The following is a 19,926-nucleotide window of genomic DNA, read 5'->3' on the forward strand; positions in this document are numbered from 1 at the left end:
TAAGGTCTACTGTTTGTCCTGCCTTGTCCACCATTGGAACAGACATGACACAGTGGGTGCCTGCACACAGGAGCTTTACGACTGGCAAGCAAGATGTTGGATGCAAGCAGTTTACTGGAACGATGTCAATCATGAGATTGGTTGAGAACTGGCCTTGACAGAGCTTTTCATAGGCTTGCTATCAATTAAGACTGTGGAAGCATGTTCTGACTGAATCAGGTTTAGGCTGGCAAGGCAGGAAAATGCACTAATGCATTCAAACTCATCGAACTTAAATTGTAGTTGTCTGAGTTTGTTTTTATTATATAGGTGAAGTCGGCTCTGACGCTGGGGTAAGTATGTACAACTCATATTTATGGAGACTTTGAAGTGATCAAATGAGCCACTATATTTTTTTTTTTTTTTTTTTTTTTTTACATAGGCATCGCCACATTATCAAGGCCAAGAGGCCACTCAAGGATAAGGGTTAAAGAGTGTACAGTAGAAATTGGACAATATAGTAATCATTAGTAATGAAAATTTGGTAAATTTGTTAACTTATACGGAACGGCTCATCAAGAACTTATTTACGTTAGACTTGAAGACAACCATATTGTAGTCAGCCGGAAAGCAGGAAAACAGAAGACAATTCCACAGGCATGCAGTTCTAAGAAAGAAGCTTTGTTCATGGAATCTACGTTTAGGTTTAGGCACAGATAAAGACTGGGGGGAATTATTGATAGTGTTTACAGCTAGACGAGTGTTTCTTGTGAAAGTTTGGCGAGGGGGGACCATAGATTGAAGCTCAGTCGAACACTTTCCATGAAAATAACGATACATCAGAGACAAACTCGCAACATCTCTTCTGTGAGATAGAGGTTGCAAGGAAGAGAAAAGGACATCTCCTACGAGGCTACGAAGTCTATTTTGAACTCTATCAAGGCAGGACAAGTCCTTTCTAGCAGCTCCTGCCCAGATGTGGCAACAGTATTCCATCCTTGGACGTACCTGGCTCTTATATAGATAGAGAATAGCATCAGCAGTGAGATATCTACCGGATCGATAGAAAGATCCCACCATTTTTTATTTAGGTGGATCCGCTTCAAACACATCACAGAACTCGGAATTCGGCTGTTGAAAAAATTAAAAATTTTCTGAAGAAGTGAAAGAAATTCTGCAGAAATAAGTAGGCTCTTTATTGGACGGTTTGTCCGCCCACAGATTTGTTTGAACCAATCAGATTGTATGTTATGACTAACTGCTGAGAATGTTCTTGGCGCCAAAATGTTCCTTTCAGATCACCAGAATTCAAAAAGATGCAGGGAGCTGAACACCAAATTCTCATTTGAAGCTCGAAGCAGCAAAATTACCTTGTTGGTTTGAGACATTATAATGCTGTTACGTTGGACAAATTATTATATTCTCGCATGTATTGCGCTCTGTGAATCTGTTGACTTTTTTCTATAGAAGTTAATGTCTGTCAAAGACAAAATTAAGGTCTATTGTTTGACCTGCCTTGTCCGCCATTGGACTGAATCAAAGAGGACACCACGAGACTAACCGACAAGTAGTATCCCTCTTGAAGATACCTCAACACTTCAACCTGTGCATTTCTTCATCAGAGGAATTTTCTACCCAGCCTTTGTCAAAGACGATATACGGCACAATCGTGGCTTAGTGGGGGATGCCCTTTTCTCTACCCTGCAACCTCTCTCCCACAGAAGAGACGTTGTGAGCCTATCCTTGTTTTATCGTTATTTCCATGGCAGGTGCTCGTCTGAACTCCAATCTCCGGTCCCCTCTTGCCAATCTTTCACGAAAAACACCCGTCTAGCTGAATCCACTGTGAAAAATTTCCCCCACTCTATATCTGTGCCTAAATCAAAACGCGGATTCCATGAACAAAGCTTCTTTCTTAGAACTGCACGCCTGTGGAACTCTGTTCCGTCTGCCTGCTTCCCTCCGGACTACAACTTGGATGTCTTCAAGTCCAATGTTAACAAATTCCTAATGAACCGCCCCCTTAATTAAACACTTCATCAAATCTCCACACTAACGTAATGTACTTGCAATAACCCTTATCCCTGAGTAGCTTCCGGGCCTTGATAAATGGTGATCACTGTGTAAAAAAAAATAAATAAATAAAAAATCATGTTGATGCACTTGTTCTCGCCAGATCACTGAAGTTAAGCAACGTTAAGCCTGGCCAGTATCAGATGGGTGACTATTTGGGAAGGCTAGGAGCTGTATGTACCTTCTGGGAAGGTTGGGCATGGGGCTAGCACCCTCACCCCGTAAAAAAAAAAAAGAACTCAGTCACTACAAAATCATCTACAAAAGTTGTAGATGGCCTATGACCCCCCAGGGGCTCAAAGGCTATGGATAGATGGACTTTATCGAAGACGAACTATTATCCCTTCGGGGACGTTACCAGCCCATAGTGGCAGACAGCTGAAGATGATGCATCTTTTGTAACATGGATCATTTACTTTAATAAAATTTACGTTGAAGTTTTTAAGGTGAGCCTGTTGTAATTTCTGTTTGGTTTTCTTCCATCTGCCAAGGGATGTGAGAGAAATTCTCACATAGGATAACTTGTCATATGGGTCAATGACCACACAGGAAGTGATAATATTTTGGTGTTTGTTTGAGGTTGGATTGGTATCTGCCATGTCAAAAGACATTGTTGTCAGCATGAACATAGATATAGCTGGACAGATGCGCTGTGATCTTCGTATATGTTGAAGTTCGTTGTATGTATCGCAAGCCACACTCTGCCTCCTACACTCCTTGCGATTATAGGTGGTGTTCAAAGCTTGACTGATTTCATTTGAGCTGAATCACAACATGGCTCAATGGCAAATCTGTTGTACTCCTTATCAGGCACAGAAAGTGTTCCAAGTATTCACCAGGCAAAAAACTGATTATACAAATTAAATACATGTACGAAACATATCTATCATAGAATAACCCATTGCGGTTGATTTGCCATGAAAACAAACAGTACTTCTGTACGACAGTGCCATGAGGAGACTGAGACGAGTTATCGACCCCTGTTCTTTGAATGAGAAACGCCCTCTACTGGCCGTTCTGTGAACCTCAAATATAAACAAGTGTAACTAAAGGAGAGACGGAAAAATCGGGCATAGCCAACCATGTCTGGATGGAGAGGGGGGACCATCTCCCCCATGGGATGAAGTAAAAATAATAAACAGAGAGACCCACTGGAAAGTGAGAAAACTTAAAGAAATAGCTCACATGCTCGGACATAACAACCTAGCAAACCAAGTGTAGGGCTGAATGCAATTTGGACACCTCTGATAGAGAAAACCTTGAATAACAACATAGGTTTAACAATAACAAAAACCAACTAAGAATTGTCCTAGTGACATATGGCCGAGTGGTCCTAGAAGTTTACAGTTACCCAAAGGTGCTGAGTTCAATCCTGAACGAAAGCAGTGAAAAATAACATTCAAAACAGAGAATCAGCAACTATGTCCCAGAGCCTAACCGGAGTCCGAACACGGTACCCCTGTAATAATAATAAAAGGTTGGGTTCGAGACTCCTAACAAACGGTTCCCCAGTTCGATACAAAAAAAAAAAACACCTGATGAAGGCCGGAGGGCAAAACGGCCGAAACGTTGTGACTATAATAACCAAGATGAGGAAGTCAGTCTGACAATCTCAATCAATGAAAACACCTCATCTCAAAAATACAGACAATTACTATAAACAAGTGTTTCCGAGAATGCAAAAATATATAATAACAAAATAAATAATACAAAAATATGGGGAAGGCGAAGCATTTATAGATTTTTTTTTTCAGAATTATTTGTGTTTTTTTCCTGTAAGATTGTATGAAATGTAGGAACATATAATTATTTGTTTTGTATTTTTGTTTTGTTTTTTTTGTTTTTTTCACAATAAGATTATATAAAGATATATCAAAAATATTTAATTTATCAATGTACCAAAATATAATTTTAAAAACATGGAACATTTTTAGAGGTTTTTGCACGAACTTTTAGAAAGGTACGAGTTATCGACCCCTGTTCTTTGAATGAGAAACGCCCTCTATCGGCCGTTCTGTGAATCTCAAATATAAGCAAGTGTCTCCAAAAACGTAAAAATATATAATAACGAAATAAATAACACAAAAATATAGGAAAAGCAAAACATTTATAGATTTTTTTTTTAGAATTATTTGTTTTTTTTTTCTTGTAAGATTGTACGAAATGTAGCAACATATGATTATTTTTTTTTTTTCACACTAAAATTTACATTGAAGTTTTTAAGGTGATATATATCAAAATATAATTTTAAGGTGATATATATCAAAATATAATTTTAAGGTGATATATATCAAAATATAATTTTAAGGTGATATATATCAAAAATATAATTTTAAGGTGATATATATCAAAATATAATTTTAGTTTGTTAATGTAACAAAATATAATTTTAAAAACACAAAACATTTATAGAGGTTTTGGCACGAACTTTTAGAAAGGTACGAGTTATCGACCCCTGTTCTTTGAATGAGAAACGGCGTCGGCCATTCTTGAAACTAAAATACACACATTCGCCTTACGACATTGTCGTACAGAAGTGCCACACAAACTCCTTTCTCCTCCTCGTCCTCCTCCTACTACTACTCTGGGGCGCCGGCGCTGCTGACTTTTTAATCCTGATACTCGTGTCACAGTTCTCGCAGTGGGTAGAAATAAACACACACACACACAAGGGGGGGGCGAGAGAGAAACAGAAAGAGAGAGAGAGAGAGAGAGGGAGGGGGGGCAAAGTCACTAAATTACGGCGTGGGTGACTGACTGGGTGGATTGCGAAAAAACATCTGTATAAGCATGAAAAACTTTCGGGTCAAAAAGTTGTCAAAAAACAAATATGTAACAAATAAATGTTATCAAAGAAAGGCAAGATAAATTACTTTTCTATCTAACTGTATAATTTTTTAATTGTTTTTATTTAATGTAACATGTTTATTCAGCTCGAAAAACATACAGTGTTTACCGATGTATTTAAAAATTGCAAATGGCACCGGACTCTCTGTTGAACAGGGTAAGTTTGGGAAAATGAGTTTAAACTAAAAAACTATACAAAATACTGTTAAAAACCAACTGAATATATGTCAGCCTATGTCACGGTAACATATATTGAGCAAGTTTCCAACAGTATTTTGTATAGGTTTTTAGTTTTTACTCATTTTCCCAAACTTACCGTATTCAACAGAGAGTCCGGGGTCATTTTAATTTTTCCAATACACGTATGTTTTTCGAGCTGAATAAACATGTTACATTAAATAAAAACACTAAAAAATTATCCAGTGAGGACTGAGGCAGTAAAGTAACTTATCTTGCATTTGATAACATTTATTTGTTATATATTTGTTTTTTGACAACTTCAAACCCTTAATGTGTTGTTTTTTTAAAAAACATTTTTACATGAAGAATTATTTCAAATTAAAATCTAGTGAGAAATATGCATTTTCTATTGAGACACCCTTTAAATATGTAAACATTAATAAAAAGAAACCCCAATTATTCAACTTATTTCACTTGATCTAAAAAGCGAAATATCGTGATCCAAAACTGAACCGGTAAACGAAACTAGCAGTTAGCACTGTCTTCATTAATCTAAAAAACAAAAAAACAAAAACGGTATTTCGCAAGAAGCAATGGCTCGTATGAATACCTCTAGCATGTATTATAAATGATGTTTATAAATGATGATTTTATTCGGACTGTTTTAATTTTTGCTTCAAGTTTTTATATCTGGCTCGTTTCGGCTTCCGTTTCGGATCACGGTGTTTCGCTTTTTAGATCAAAACGGCCATTGTTCGATAATAGGTAATTCTTCAACTAATGTCTACATATTTAAAGTGTGTATATTTCTTACTATAAATTGTCTATTTCTCAATAGATTTACCTCGAAATGATTCCTAATATAAAAATATTTAACAATTAAAAAAACATTTTTAATGTGTACACATTTTTTTCTCGATATGCACCCATGCCGTAATTTAATGACTTCGTCCTTTTTTGACAGATTTACGCATGCGCGCTGTCTACATCCTGCCCTCCACATCAAGACATCGTAAAACCGTCAAAGTATGTCACACAAATCAAGCAAAAGTAAGTATAACGCGAGTTGAACCATTTTTTGTAAATATGTTTTAGTACTTTTCGAGGAACGTGGACTCTGCGTAAACAGTGTGTTTCTTTTTTTTAATGATTGCTCCCTGAAAGCGTTTTCTTTCACTTTCTTCTCTCTCTCTCTTTTTTTTTTTTTTTTTTTTAATTACGCGTGTATTTATTTTATTAAAAAAAAATTTTCTTATTTCTTTGGATAAATTTGATTCATACTTTTATTTCGTGTTTGTTTTTTTTTTATTTTATTTTTATTTCATTTCATTTTTTTTTTTTTCACCGTATTTATTTTACGATCTGCCCCACCACAGTATAAACACCCCAACCTCCCCATGTTAAGAACGGCTTTCGAGTTTGGGATTGTGTGTTTATCCCGAAAGTCGTTCTTAACATGGGCAGGTTGGGGATGTTTTTACTACGCTGGGGGTGGAGGGGGCCGTAAAAATTTACCATTTTCTCCACTAAATATTTGTATTTATTTATTTTTTTGTTAAAATATTTTTTCATACATATTTAAATAATGCTTCCCCCCCCCCCAATTTTTTTTTTGGGGCCTCAAATAGTACTTTCAAAAAAGTTTTCGTGATTAAATAAACCAAAGAAAACATTTTACGCACACACTTTCTGGGAGCAATCATTAAATTAAAAACACTGATTATGCAGGGTTCACATTCCCCATGAAGTACCTATGTTTTTATTAACATTTAAAGATACAACATTTTATTCTCTAATTGAGGGGTACCTATTTTTATTTTAAATACTGCCCGTAATTGAAGTTAGATAAACAGAAATCCAGTGCTTCTTTAGAATTATACACACACACATATATATATATATATATATATATATATATGAGCAAATAGTTAATAAAACATGTTAAAAAACACTTTGAAAAAGAGTTAAAAACATTTAATTTGAAAAGGAAAGACTAATTAAGTGGATAGTCCTTAATCCACAGAGTTTCAAAGAAATATTTTCCTTCTTATCAGAGGGTAGGATTTAGCAAAATGCGGGATCGGATTTTGCTTGCAAAAGTATTTGATGAAACTACAAGTAAGTCAAAGATCTTACTTGATAACAAAAAGTGAAGCAGAGGGAATAGGGTGAAGAAAAAAGTGATTTCACGTGAATGGATAGTAAAGTGAAAGGTAAAGTATCCAATGATGGTAAAATCCAAAAATGCAAATCCAAGAAAGTTAGTTAAATTTCCATTCGCACAAGTAAAATCCAAGGGAATCGCGTGATTGGAAGATGGTCCAAAATAATTCAAAAGGCCGAAATCCGTGGAATAATTCACAAATATGTACAAGGAAAAGTGGGAAGAATTCCAATAATATTATTAAAAGAAAAATAAGATATGCGTTAGACTCGGCTGCCAAGGCAAGGCGTAATTAAGAAAAATGAGTGAAGAAGAGAGAGAGAAAAAAAAATTGAATGGTGATTGAATTAAATATAAAATAGAATATATATATATATATTCACACACACACATATATATATATGTGTGTGTGTTTGTGAAGTCTTGGTTTTTGTTAAAACAGTATATATATATGTAGTCAGGTCAGGTCATATGCTACTGGTACCATGTAACCGAGTGCTACCTGCCTCATGGTCGGGTCACCGGGAACTAAACTGGTTCCCACACCAGACTTGTTTGGTGAGGAGGGTGGCTAGTCTCCCTGAAGGATTAAAAACAAGACCTTCCAAAGGGCAAATGAACCCTTTTTTGGGGTTAACAGCCAACTAGCACCGTGTGTGCTTGTGTGTATGTATGTGTGTTAGGGTGGAGAGGGCTCCCATAAGCCGTGATGAAGGCAACCTTTCTAGGAGAAGCAAATCTCTGATTTAAAAAAACCATAAAGCGGGAGACCAGTACCTGCACTAGGCTGGTCTGCAGTTTAACTTGTTGTTGGCTAACTTGCTCTTGCTTGTTGCTGGATCTCAACATTTTGAACCGAGAGACTTAGATGCCGTGCAAAGCTAAGATTCTTTAACATCATCTGTGTATAGATACCCCCTCAGGCATTTGTCTATAAAAATGGTCCTGTGGCGATGGAAGTCATTTTTGGGCTCATGGACTTTAAGTGTCTGAGGGAGTGGCACTCGTATGACAAGACCTTGCAATCATCATATATATATATATATATATATATATATATATGGTGTAGACAAGACACCATGATCGAGCAAATCACTACATCTTGCTGAGTCATAAAATTTTATTTCCTTAGTTTAAAAAACTACTTGATCAATTTATGTGATTTTTGGAATATGACATTTTAGTTCTGTGACGAATATACGCAGAAAAATCTTAATGATGTACCTGTTTGTCACAGAAGTAAAATATATTACAAAAATCACATAAATTTATCAAATAGTTTTTTTTTAACTAAGAAAATAAAATTTTATGACTTAGCCAGATGAAGTGATTTAGTCGGCTATGGTGTAGAAAAAAAGGGTTTGTGTTACTATAAACATAGATTCGAAAAAGTGGTAAAAAAACAAATGTATATCAAATAAATGTTACCAAAGGCAAGATAAGTTACTCTTCTACCTATCAGGAAAAGTTTTTAGTGGTTTTACTCGCTTTAAAATGTGAAATCTTTCGAAAATCATATAGTGTTTATCGATATATTTGAAAAATAAATGATTGTGGGTACCTTAGGGAGTGGATATTTGTTGACAACAATCGAAACGATTCACAGACGACAAAGTTAGACTTAACAACAGTTTTCAGTTGGTTGTGTTGTTAGACTTTGTGAGTCTAGTTGACGACAGTCAGAATTGAATTGGATGCTTATGGCAGTTTGGGGTTGAAGACAGTTAGCCTTTTTCTAGCCAAATTTTGCGACTTTGGCCTTTTTTAAAACAATGTGTTACATAATCAGTGTGGCCAATTGTTCAAAATGCCTTTGTCCAGTCTATATAATGTTAACATGACAGCGAAGTAAAAATTACAACACAGCTGGTCTACAAAAACATATTGTTTTTATATCACTCCAACAATAGTTTTTTTTTGGGGGGGGCAAATTGTTGTGGGTACCGTGTAGATTATGCAGCCAGACTTTGTGGGTACCGTGTAGATTATGCAGCCAGACTTTGTGGGTACCATGTAGATTATGCAGCCACACTTTGTGGGCACCGTGTAGATTATGCAACCAGACTTTGTGGGTACCGTGTAGATTATGCAGCCAGACTTTGTGGGTACCATGTAGATTATGTAGTCAGACTTTGTGGGCGCCGTGTAAATTATGCAGCCAGACTTTGTGGGCACCGTGTAAATTATGCAGCCAGACTGTATGGACACCCTATATATATACTCGAGTCTATGTAAGTACAGATTGGCCCAAAATGGTGCAGGATCTAACCCCATTGGGATACCCATAGTTTGAAGTAATATTTTATTTCCTATTTAAAAATAACATGTGAGTGATAACGAATATATCTGGCTGCATCTGAGTGATATAGAATATTGAATAAGAAAGTGGGTCACCATCTTCAAAGGAAAGGCCCAAATATCTTCATTGCCAAATATGCATCTATCAACTTTTAAGGTAGCACTAAATTATAAAGGAAGTTATTTAGTGACTGTTGTAAATCTTGGCACATCTTCAAATGTTGAAAGTTGAGATTTTCCAACAGTGTTAGGTTTTTGTTGTACACATGGGTCAAAATAATAATGAATTAAGGAGCACTTTAAATTTAAAATTTAACTGTTAACAAAACCAAACAAGCGCAATTTTTTTAAAAATAAATATTTATTAAAATTCGTATTTTGCTAATAAATTCAAGTTCTTATAAAATAATTGAATTCCTATTATAAAGGGGATTGTTTTGTAGACTTTGCTTTTGACGATAACAGAATTTTATATGACGGAGTTTCATTTTGGCAGACTGCTTCTGGTAAAACATAGACAAACGGATATTTTCTATCATTAGCCTATCAACACTCAAAGTAGTTTGAATTATTATTCTGTATGACCAATATGTTATGTGTCCTTACTTTTGGCAGTCTTCATCCTATGTTGATTGAGCGGCCTCATGTGCAGTCATATCTTAATGCTTATGCAATTATATATGTCTATTATTCTGCATGAGCACAACTCTATATAATGCAAGATATTGTGTGTACATATTAAAGAAATAGATATGTTATGTAAAGGAGAATAAACTCATCTAGTTAACACAAAACAATATGAAATTTATTTTGTTCTTTTGACCTATTTAAATCGACATTCTCACAAATTTCTCATTTAAAAAAAATATGTAAGAGAATCGCATGAAGCTATCAAGATAAGAACTAGTATAGTGAGCCGTTTATACCTGTCGAATTTGCTTTGTCTAGATCAAACACACAGACACAGAACAAGCTGTGTGCAGTAGCTTATTAACACTGGAAATAGTTTGAATCATCTTTACATGCTAAGTCACTGGGTGTGCATTGATTTGTGGAAACTGCAGTCATGTCCTAATGCTTATGCAGTTATATAAGTCTATTTATTATACTATATGAACAGAACTATATAATGCAAGATTTAGTGTTTATGAGAATGGCAGCAGTGAAGTACATACTGGAACTAAAATGGTTTTCTTGTTAAGCATACGAAATGTAAGTAACAAAGATTCCCCATTTAACAGACTTTATCAAGAACATTTATTTATGAATAAACACTTGGAAAAATAATTTTTGTCATGTGCAACATGTTCAAACATTTGTAACGACATCTTATTAAGTGTTTTGCTTTGCATAAATCAGCATCACCTAAATATGCATAAACTTTTATTAAAAGGAAACACTGAAACATAAAGACTACAAAGTTCCAAAGTATCTATAAAAAACACTGAGAAATTTAATTCTTATAAAATTTGTGCCGACATTTTTGAGAAATAAATGAGAAATTTTTATACTAAAATAAACATACAATCTGAAGTTGAAGAGAATCCTTATTCTTGCAAGATTTGTCGTACATATTTATGAATTCACACTTAGAAAAACAATTTTTTGTAAAGTGCTGTATGTTCAAACATTTAAAATCTTGTAAAGTGTGTCCTTACTCTTGACAGTATTCATCCCCTGTTGAGCTCCTTCAAATGAATTCACTGCATCTTGATGCTAAGTCTCTGCTTGTGCTTTGACTTGTTGAAACTTATGCAATTATATAAGTATATAATGCAAGATATTGTGTGTACATATAAACAAAATAGATCTGTTATGTTACAGTATTTTTTATTATATTTTAAGATTTGTATTTCCTTTTTTATTTGCCGATTACCATGACAAAGGAGAATAAACTCATATAGTTAACACAAAATAATATGAAATTTATTTTGTTCTTTTGACCTATTTAAATCGACATTCTCACAAATTTCTCATTTAAAAAAAATATATAAAAGAGAATCGCATGAAGCTATCAAGATAAGAACTAGTATAGTGATCTGTTTATACCTGGCAAATTTGCTTTGTCTAGATCAAACACACAGACACAGAACAAGCTGTGTGCAGTAGCTTATTAACACTGAAAGTAGTTTGAATCATCTTTACGTGCTAAGTCACTGGGTGTGCATTGATTTGTTGAAACTGTGCAGTCATGTGCTAATGCTTATGCAGTTATAAGTCTACCCTAATGCAAGATTTGGTGTTTAAATGGTTTTCTTATTAAGCATATGAAATGTAAGTATTTAACAGACTTTATCAAGAACATTTGTGAATAAACACTTGGAAAATATTTTTTTGTAATATGCGATATGTTCAAACATTTGAAAAGTCAATATGTGAAGGTTGTCCTATGTTGGTTGAGCTGCATCCTTCAAAAATGTGTTGCTTAGCATTTTCAGTCAATACAATTTTAAAAAATATATAGGCAAGAAAATATCAAATTTTGGTTTAAAATACACTTCAAAATATAAGGGTATTTTTTCAAGGCAAATGAGCCACTAATCTAGCAAAATAATTGCACATCTAATTTGGTTTTGGTTAGATGATTGGTTTGGAACAACATTGAGGTGAAGAAAGAAACTTGATAGTGTCTGCTCGCATCTGATTAAAATTGAATATTGAATAAAAAAGGTCCCCCATCACCTATATATCCATCACTTAAATATGTATCCACTTTTATTCAAGGAATCACTGAAACACAGAGTCCAAGTTTCAAAAGTATCTATGCAAAACACTGAGAAATTTCATACTTATAAAATTTGTGTCAACATTTTTAAGAAATAAACAAGAAGTTTTTATACTAAATTAAACATGCAATCAGAAATTTAAGAATTTATGATATATAACTGTAAGCACATCTGTTGTAGATCTAGCAGAACAGAAACCATATTTGTGTCACTAAGAAGATTATTTTTGCTGAGATAGTTGATTAGTTCTCAATTAACACAGATTCTAGCAACTTATGGCACACAGGAGATTATTGGCCTGTACTGAGAGGGAGATGACCGATCATCTGAATTCTTAAATACAGGACATACGGATGAGATTTTCCAGGGTGATGGGAAGCAATTCTCCTTAAAACAACATTTAAACAGTTTTGTAAGTATGGGCGATAGTTCAAGTTGAAGTTTTTTTGAGTACCATAATTGGAATACCGTCTTATTCTTGTGAGATGTGTAGCACATATTTATGAATTCACACTTAGAAAAACAATTTTTTGTAAAGTGCTGTATGTTCAAACATTTGTTAAAATCTTGTGAAGTTTGTCCTTACTCTTGACAGTATTCATCCCGTGTTGATTGAGCTGTCTTCTTCAAATGAATACACAACATTTTGTGCTAAGTCACTGGATGTACATTGATTTGTTGAAACTGTGCAGTTATGTCCTAATGCTTATGCAATTATATAAGTCTATTTATTATTCTGTATGACCACAGCTCTAAATAATGCAAGATTTAGTGTTTACATATAAACGAAATAGATCTGTTATGTAATTGTCATAGTTTTTTTTTAATTATTTTCAAGATTTGTATTTCCATTTTTTATTTGCAGATTACTGTTACAAAGGAGAATAAACTCATCTAGTTAACACGAAATAACATGAAATTTTGTTCTTTTGACCTAAATGAATCAACATTCTCATTAATTTCTCATTTAAAAATATATAAGAGAATGGCAGCAGTGAAGTACATACTGGAACTAAAATGGTTTTCTTGTTAAGCACACGAAATGTAAGTAACACAGATTCCCCATTTAACAGACTTTATCAAGAACATTTATTTATGAATAAACACTTGGAAAAATAATTTTTGTCATGTGCAATATGTTCAAACATTTGTAACGACAATCTTGTGTAGTGTGTTCTTACTCTTGGCAGTAATCAAATGAATTAACTGCATCTTATTAAGTGTTTTGCTTTGCATTTTAAGGGAAGGTAAAAACGTACATGTAAAAATATATTTCGGAAAAATATTTTTAAATATGTCAATGCATGAAACTCCATCTCAGCAGGATTTTACTGGCAAAACAACGAAAAATAAAAAATTTTGTATAAATAATGAGAAATTTTGATACTAAAATAAACATGCAATCAAAAGTTGAAAAGAACCGTTATTTTTGTGAGATGTGTAGCGGATATTTATGAATTCACAATTAAAAAAACAATTTTTTATAAAGTACTGTATGCTCAAAAATTTGTCAAAATCTTGTGAAGTGTGTCCTTACTCTTGACAGTATTCATCCCGTGTTGGTTGAGCTGTCTCCTTCTGATGAATTCATTCCATCTTAAAAGGCAAGTTTAAAAAAATATACATGCAAAAACACCAGTGAAAAATATATGGGTCCATATTTAAAAATTTTTTTAAAAAATATGTCTGTGCATAAATGTCATTATTTCAGTTGATGAGGTTCCATCTCAGCAGGATTTTTCTGGCAAAACGACGAGAAATAGAACTTTATCTCTCTGACATGCTGCATTTTCAAAGAAAAAAACTCAAGTCAATATAAAAGTTACAAGAACACTGAATTTTAAAACAAAAAAGACTTTAAAATCTGGTGTGGTAATGGTTTGACTTACAAAGTCATCTAAAATAAAATTAAGCATGCAATCTGGAGTTAAAAATGTTAAAAAAACGTCCTTACTCTTGACAGTATTCAAATGATTTAACCGTATCTGAAATGTTTTGCTTAGCATTTTACAGCAAGTTTAAAAATATATGTGCAAAAAAATATATAGGTCCATATTTTAAAAAGTCTTTTAAAATAATATGGGAATACACAAACAAGGAAATTTATTCTTGTGACACTGCATTTTCAACAAAAAAAAAAATCCCATCGACACAAAAATCAAAAGCACACTAAATCTTAAAACTAAAAAAGATTGTAAAATATATCGTGGCATTGTTTGGAGTCCTCTAAAATGAATAGAAACATGCAATCTGAAGCTGGAGAGAACCTTTACTCTTGCAAAGTGTGTAGCAGAAGATTTATCACAAGTTCACAGTTAAAACTCCATACCCGAACACACACTGGGGAGAGAACTTGAATGCCTACTAGATACTGTCCTCGAGTGTCTAAGGTCTCTCTGTACAGGGGTTTGTCAGAACAATCTGGCATGAGGATACTTTTTCCATAGAAGTAGACCCTGACCAAATATTCAAAATCACATAGTATTCGCAGCCCAAATAAGATCTCCTTACTACGGTTACCCCACAGCTTTTCCGAGGAATGGTGCACCTTCTCCAAGTGATATTACCTCAAGTAATAGCACGAAGCTGGATACTCTACCAGACTAGATAAATTCTTGTCCTGGAATTCAGTAAGACCATGTGACCAACATGAAAGATATACTACAAGATATAAAAATGGTTAATTGGGGAGAGGAAAATTGTTCTCAATTTCTTTTCTACCTCAGTGCTTGAGAGATAAAGACCTTAAATGGAACATTCGAATATCTATGTATCTCATATAGAGTTCAAGTGTTAGCGACAGGTAGTGGGTCCTTTGATTTCTGAGAACTTTGACTGAAGTAAAATAAAACGAGAGAAAGTTAAGAATCCATATGATAATACAGAACTTGAGTGCCTACTAGACGCTTTCCTCGGGTGTTTAAGGTCTCTCTGTACAGGGTTTGCCAGAAAAACCTGGCATGAGGATACTTTTCCCTCGAAGTAAACCCTGATCAGATATTTAAAATCACATAGTATTCGCTGCCTAAATAAGATCTCCTCACTATGGTTAACCCACATTAGCTTTTAGTGATGTTACTGAAAGTAATGGAACGAAACAGAATACTCTACCAGACTAAATCTTAAAACTAAAAAAAGATTGTAAAATATATTGCGGCATTGTTTGGAGTCATCTAAAATATAAACATGCAGTCTGAAGCTGGAGAGAACCTTTATACTTGCAAAGTGTGTAGCAGAGGATTTATCACAAATTCACAGTTAAAAATACATATCCGAACACACACTGGAGAGAAACCTTATCCTTGTGACGTGTGTAACAAGGGATTTTCTACAAAGATTCTTTTAAAATTTCACATGCGAACACATACTGGAGAAAAACCTTATTCATGCAAAGTATGTGGCCATGCGTTTGCAAGACAATCAAATTTAGACAGACATACTAACACACACACTGGTAAGAAGCCTTATTCTTGTAATATGTGTGAAAAGGAATATCCTAGGAATGCTCAGTTAAGAAAACACATGCGGAAACAACACCCCGGAGTAACACCTTATACTTGTGGAAGATGTGGCATAGAATTCACCACGAATTCCGAGTTAAAAATACATATGCAATCACACAACATATGTTACTCCATGTCTTGTAACGTATGTGGTAGATCGTTTTCGACACGTGCTCATTTAACAGTTCACTTGAGAACACACACTGGAGAAAAACCATACTCGTGTGAAATTTGTGGTTCATCGTTTTCAAGAGATTATAACTTAAAACGACATATGTTAACACACACTGGAGAGAAACCACATAATTGTGAAGTCTGTGGATCAGCATTTTCAAACAAGTCTGGTTTGCAAGTACACATGCGAATACACACCGGGGAAAGGCCGTATTCCTGTGAAGTATGTGGGAAATCATTTTCAATCAATGCCATCCTCAGAGGTCACATCCGAATTCACACTGGGGAGAAACCTTATTCTTGTGAAGCCTGTGGCACAGCATTCTCAACGTGTGCTCAGTTAAAAAGCCACATGTTAACTCACACCGGAGAAAAGCGTTATTCTTGTCAAATGTGTGATAGAAAATTTTCTGCTACTTCGCTTTTGAAAGCTCATATGCGAACACACACTGGAGAAAAACCATATTCTTGTAAAGTATGTGGCAAAGCATTTAGAATGAATTCTTATTTAAAAATTCACATGCGAACACACACTGGTGAGAAACCTTATTCTTGTAAAGTATGTGGCCTTTCAGTCTCCAAGAAATCGAATATAAATAAACACATGCAAACGCACACAGGAGAGAAAAATTATACTTGCGACGTGTGTAGTCGAGCTTTTTCTAGCAAATCGTATTTACAAATACATGCAAGAACACACAGCGGCGAGAAGCCTTATTCTTGTAAAATATGCGGCTGGTCATTTGCAAGGGACCATAATTTAAAACGGCATATGGCAACACATACTGGAGAAAAGCCTCGATCTTGTGAAGTGTGTGGCAAATCGTTTTCTTATTCTTCACTAAAGCGACACATGGCTACACACACTGGAGAAAAACCATATTCTTGCGAAGTGTGTGGCTCAGCTTTTTCAACAAATTTTTGCTTAAAAGTTCATATGCGAACACACACAGGAGAGAGACCCTATAATTGTGACGTTTGTGCTAAAGCGTTTTCCACTAATTCTAGTTTAAAAATTCACAGCCGAACTCACACTGGCGACAAACCATATTCTTGTGAAATATGTGGTAATGCCTATTCCATGCGTGCTCATTTAAAAATACACATGAGAACACATACTGGAGAGAAACCTTATTCTTGCTTGGTGTGTGCGACTGCATTCTCTACAAGTTCTCAGCTAAAAGGTCACATGGTCATACATACTCGAGATGCAGAAAAACGAAGGCTGGGGTCAAAGCAAAATGTATGTTGATAGTACAGGGACTTTCATGAAAAACAACAATCAATGATAAATTGATAAGGAAGCCTTGAAACAATCGTACAATAATGACAAACTTTCATTTGATGATGAATGTCAACACCACACATTGTATGCAGATTACAAAAAAACATTTCCTATGGTTTGGCTTTTACAGAGTCGTTTAAAATAAAAATAAGCATGCAATCTGGTGTTTACAAGAACCCTTATACTTGCGAGGTGTGTCGCAGAGGATTCAATTAAAAATCCATATGATACACAGAACTTGAATGACTACTAGATTCTTTCCTTGAGTGTACAGGGGTTTGTCAGAACAACCTGACATGAGGATACTTTTTCCATAGAAGTAAACTCCGACATATATTCAAAATCACATAGTATTCGCTACCCAAATAAGATCTCCTCACGATGGCTAATCCACATTAGCTTTTATGAGGAATGGTGCACCTTCTCCAAGTGATGTTACTTCAATAAGCAGCACGAAGCTGGATACTCCACCAGACTAGATGAATTCTTATTCTGGAATCTAGTAAGACCATGAGACCAAACCAAAAGATATACTACAACGTATAAATAATTAATTGGAGAGAGGAGGATTATGTTCTCAATTTCTTTACTAACTCAGTGTTTGAGAGCTAAAGAACTTAAGTGGAACATTCGAATATCTATGTATCTCATATAGAGTTCAAGTGTTAGCCCCAAATTGTGGGCCCCTTGATTTCTGAGAACTTTGACTGAAGTAAAATAAAACAAAAAAGCGTAAAACCTTATGCTTGTAAAATATGCGGTTCAGAATTTTCATCAGACTCTGACTTAAAAAGGCACATACAGACACACACTGGATGGGAGAACTTGAATGCCTACTAGACACTGTCCTCGAGTGTCTAAGGTCTCTCTCTACAAGTTCTCAGCTAAAAGGTCACATGGTTATACATACTCGAGATACAGAAAAGAAGAAAGCTGGATCCAAAGCAAAACATATGACAACAGCACAGGGATGTCCATGAAAGACCATAATGTTAAATTGACAAAAAAAGCCTGAAAGCAATCTTACATAATGACAGACCTTCATTTGATGATGAATGTCAACACCACACATTGTATGCAGACTATAGCTAGGAAAAAACGACAGGGAAAAAATTTGACTCACCTTTTTTTTTGTTAAAAGGTTTTCATGTACTCTGATGTGCTTAACAAGATTCAGCTGTGTTGAATACGTGCTACTCTTTGTTTTACTTAAGGGGGCAATTCAACAGGAATTTGTTTATGTTGGACTTGAAGACACCCAAGTTGTAATCAGATGGGAAACAGGCAAACGGAAGAGAGTTCCACAGGCGTGCACTTCTAAGAAAGAAGCTTTGTTCATTGAATCTACATTTTAATTTAGGCATAGATAAAGAGTGGGGAAAATTACTGACAGTGGTTTCAGCTAGTCTCCCCCTGACACTCTTGAGCCACATATGTAAAACATCTATATCTCTCCTTGGCCACATTTTTCTCTTCTTCTTCCTTGCTGTGACGTCACTTTGCACACAGCTCGGTCATTTGCCTACAGCTGTCTCTGCTGCAGCTGTCTTATACGCACACATGCTCTGTTACAAAGGAATCTCCACTGCAATATTACAATGACAAACTTATCTATTTAACTAGCCTGGCTGCCCGGGTGTTTGGAGGTGTGCGTTGAGCAATAAAAAAAAAACGTGGTAATAGGAAGGCAGGCTTGAACCCATGCTACGAAGAAGGCAAAGAATGTGAAAAAAACCTGGCGTCTTTGCTGTTGTTTGCATTATGAAAATAAATATTTTCTTTTCTATTAATTGGTCTTTGTATTACATTAGAAAACATCTTCATTCATGTCTATTGAATTTAAAACATTTTGTCAAAATTTTGATTGACCATGCGGGAAATAATGGTCAGATAGAATCGTTGTTGGGTACATTACAAAGAGTGCTTACCAAAGCAAGGAGTACACTTACTAGATAAGAAGTTCAAGAAATTTTGGATAACCTCAAATAATCATGTTAGATTTTCTATAACCCAAAGCAATTTTTGCAAGAAAGATAAAATTCGTTTGATAAACTAAAAGAACAAAAAATGACTTTTTTTTTTTAATTCAAACGATTTTTTTTGTTCAAACGATTTTATTTTTAGTTCCAACGATTTTTTTTAGTTCTAACGATTTTTTTTAGTTCCAATGATTTTTTTTAGTTCCAATGTTTTTTTAGTTTCAACGATTTTGTTTTACTTCCCACGATTTTTTTTTAGTTTCAACGATTTATTTTTTTAGTTCCAACAATTTTTTTTTAGTTCAAACGATTTTTTTTAGTTCCAACGATTTTTTTAGTTCCAACGATTTTTATTTTTTTAGTTCCAACGATTTTTATTTTTTTAGTTCCAGCGATTGTTGTTGGAGAAAAAGTTTTCTTTAATGTAATATAGAAATAAACAGTTTCTTAAGTAACTGAGTATTTTTATTTCCTTCTTTTCGAAATCTAATTTAAAATATATTTAAATGGATTTTACGTCTCGGATACAGGGTGGCCTACTAGTATATATATAGTATATATATATATATATATATATATATATATAAGTGATGGGACGATCCAATCTTTTTCCTGATTCCAATATAGTTACCCATTCTGATTCCAATTCTTTATAAATCTCTAAATATTTAACTATAGAGTTGTTATTTTCCCTGTTCTTAGGCAATGGAAAATAGGC

At 34.5% G+C, this 19,926-nt stretch overlaps 1 protein-coding gene across 1 annotated transcript; it reads left to right on the forward strand.

Annotated features, from left to right (window-relative positions):
- The first annotated feature begins 5,806 nt into the window (after nt 1–5,806).
- On the forward strand, nt 5,807–19,019 carry LOC145271333 (uncharacterized). Its single transcript, XM_080126881.1, has 3 exons — nt 5,807–5,876; nt 6,044–6,129; nt 13,133–19,019. The coding sequence occupies exon 3, from the start codon at nt 15,454–15,456 to the stop codon at nt 17,194–17,196; it is 1,743 nt and encodes a 580-aa protein (XP_079983007.1). The 5' UTR covers nt 5,807–5,876; nt 6,044–6,129; nt 13,133–15,453; the 3' UTR covers nt 17,197–19,019.
- The last annotated feature ends 907 nt before the right edge of the window (nt 19,020–19,926 follow it).

Source organism: Euprymna scolopes, chromosome 46, assembly GCF_053919585.1.
Source record: "Euprymna scolopes isolate OS-2025 chromosome 46, ASM5391958v1, whole genome shotgun sequence".
NCBI lineage: Eukaryota > Metazoa > Mollusca > Cephalopoda > Sepiida > Sepiolidae > Euprymna > Euprymna scolopes.

Bases quoted from the DNA above. Each gene is read 5' to 3' on its own strand.
- LOC145271333 (XM_080126881.1), top strand. From the start codon at position 15,454: ATGCAGTCTGAAGCTGGAGAGAACCTTTATACTTGCAAAGTGTGTAGC.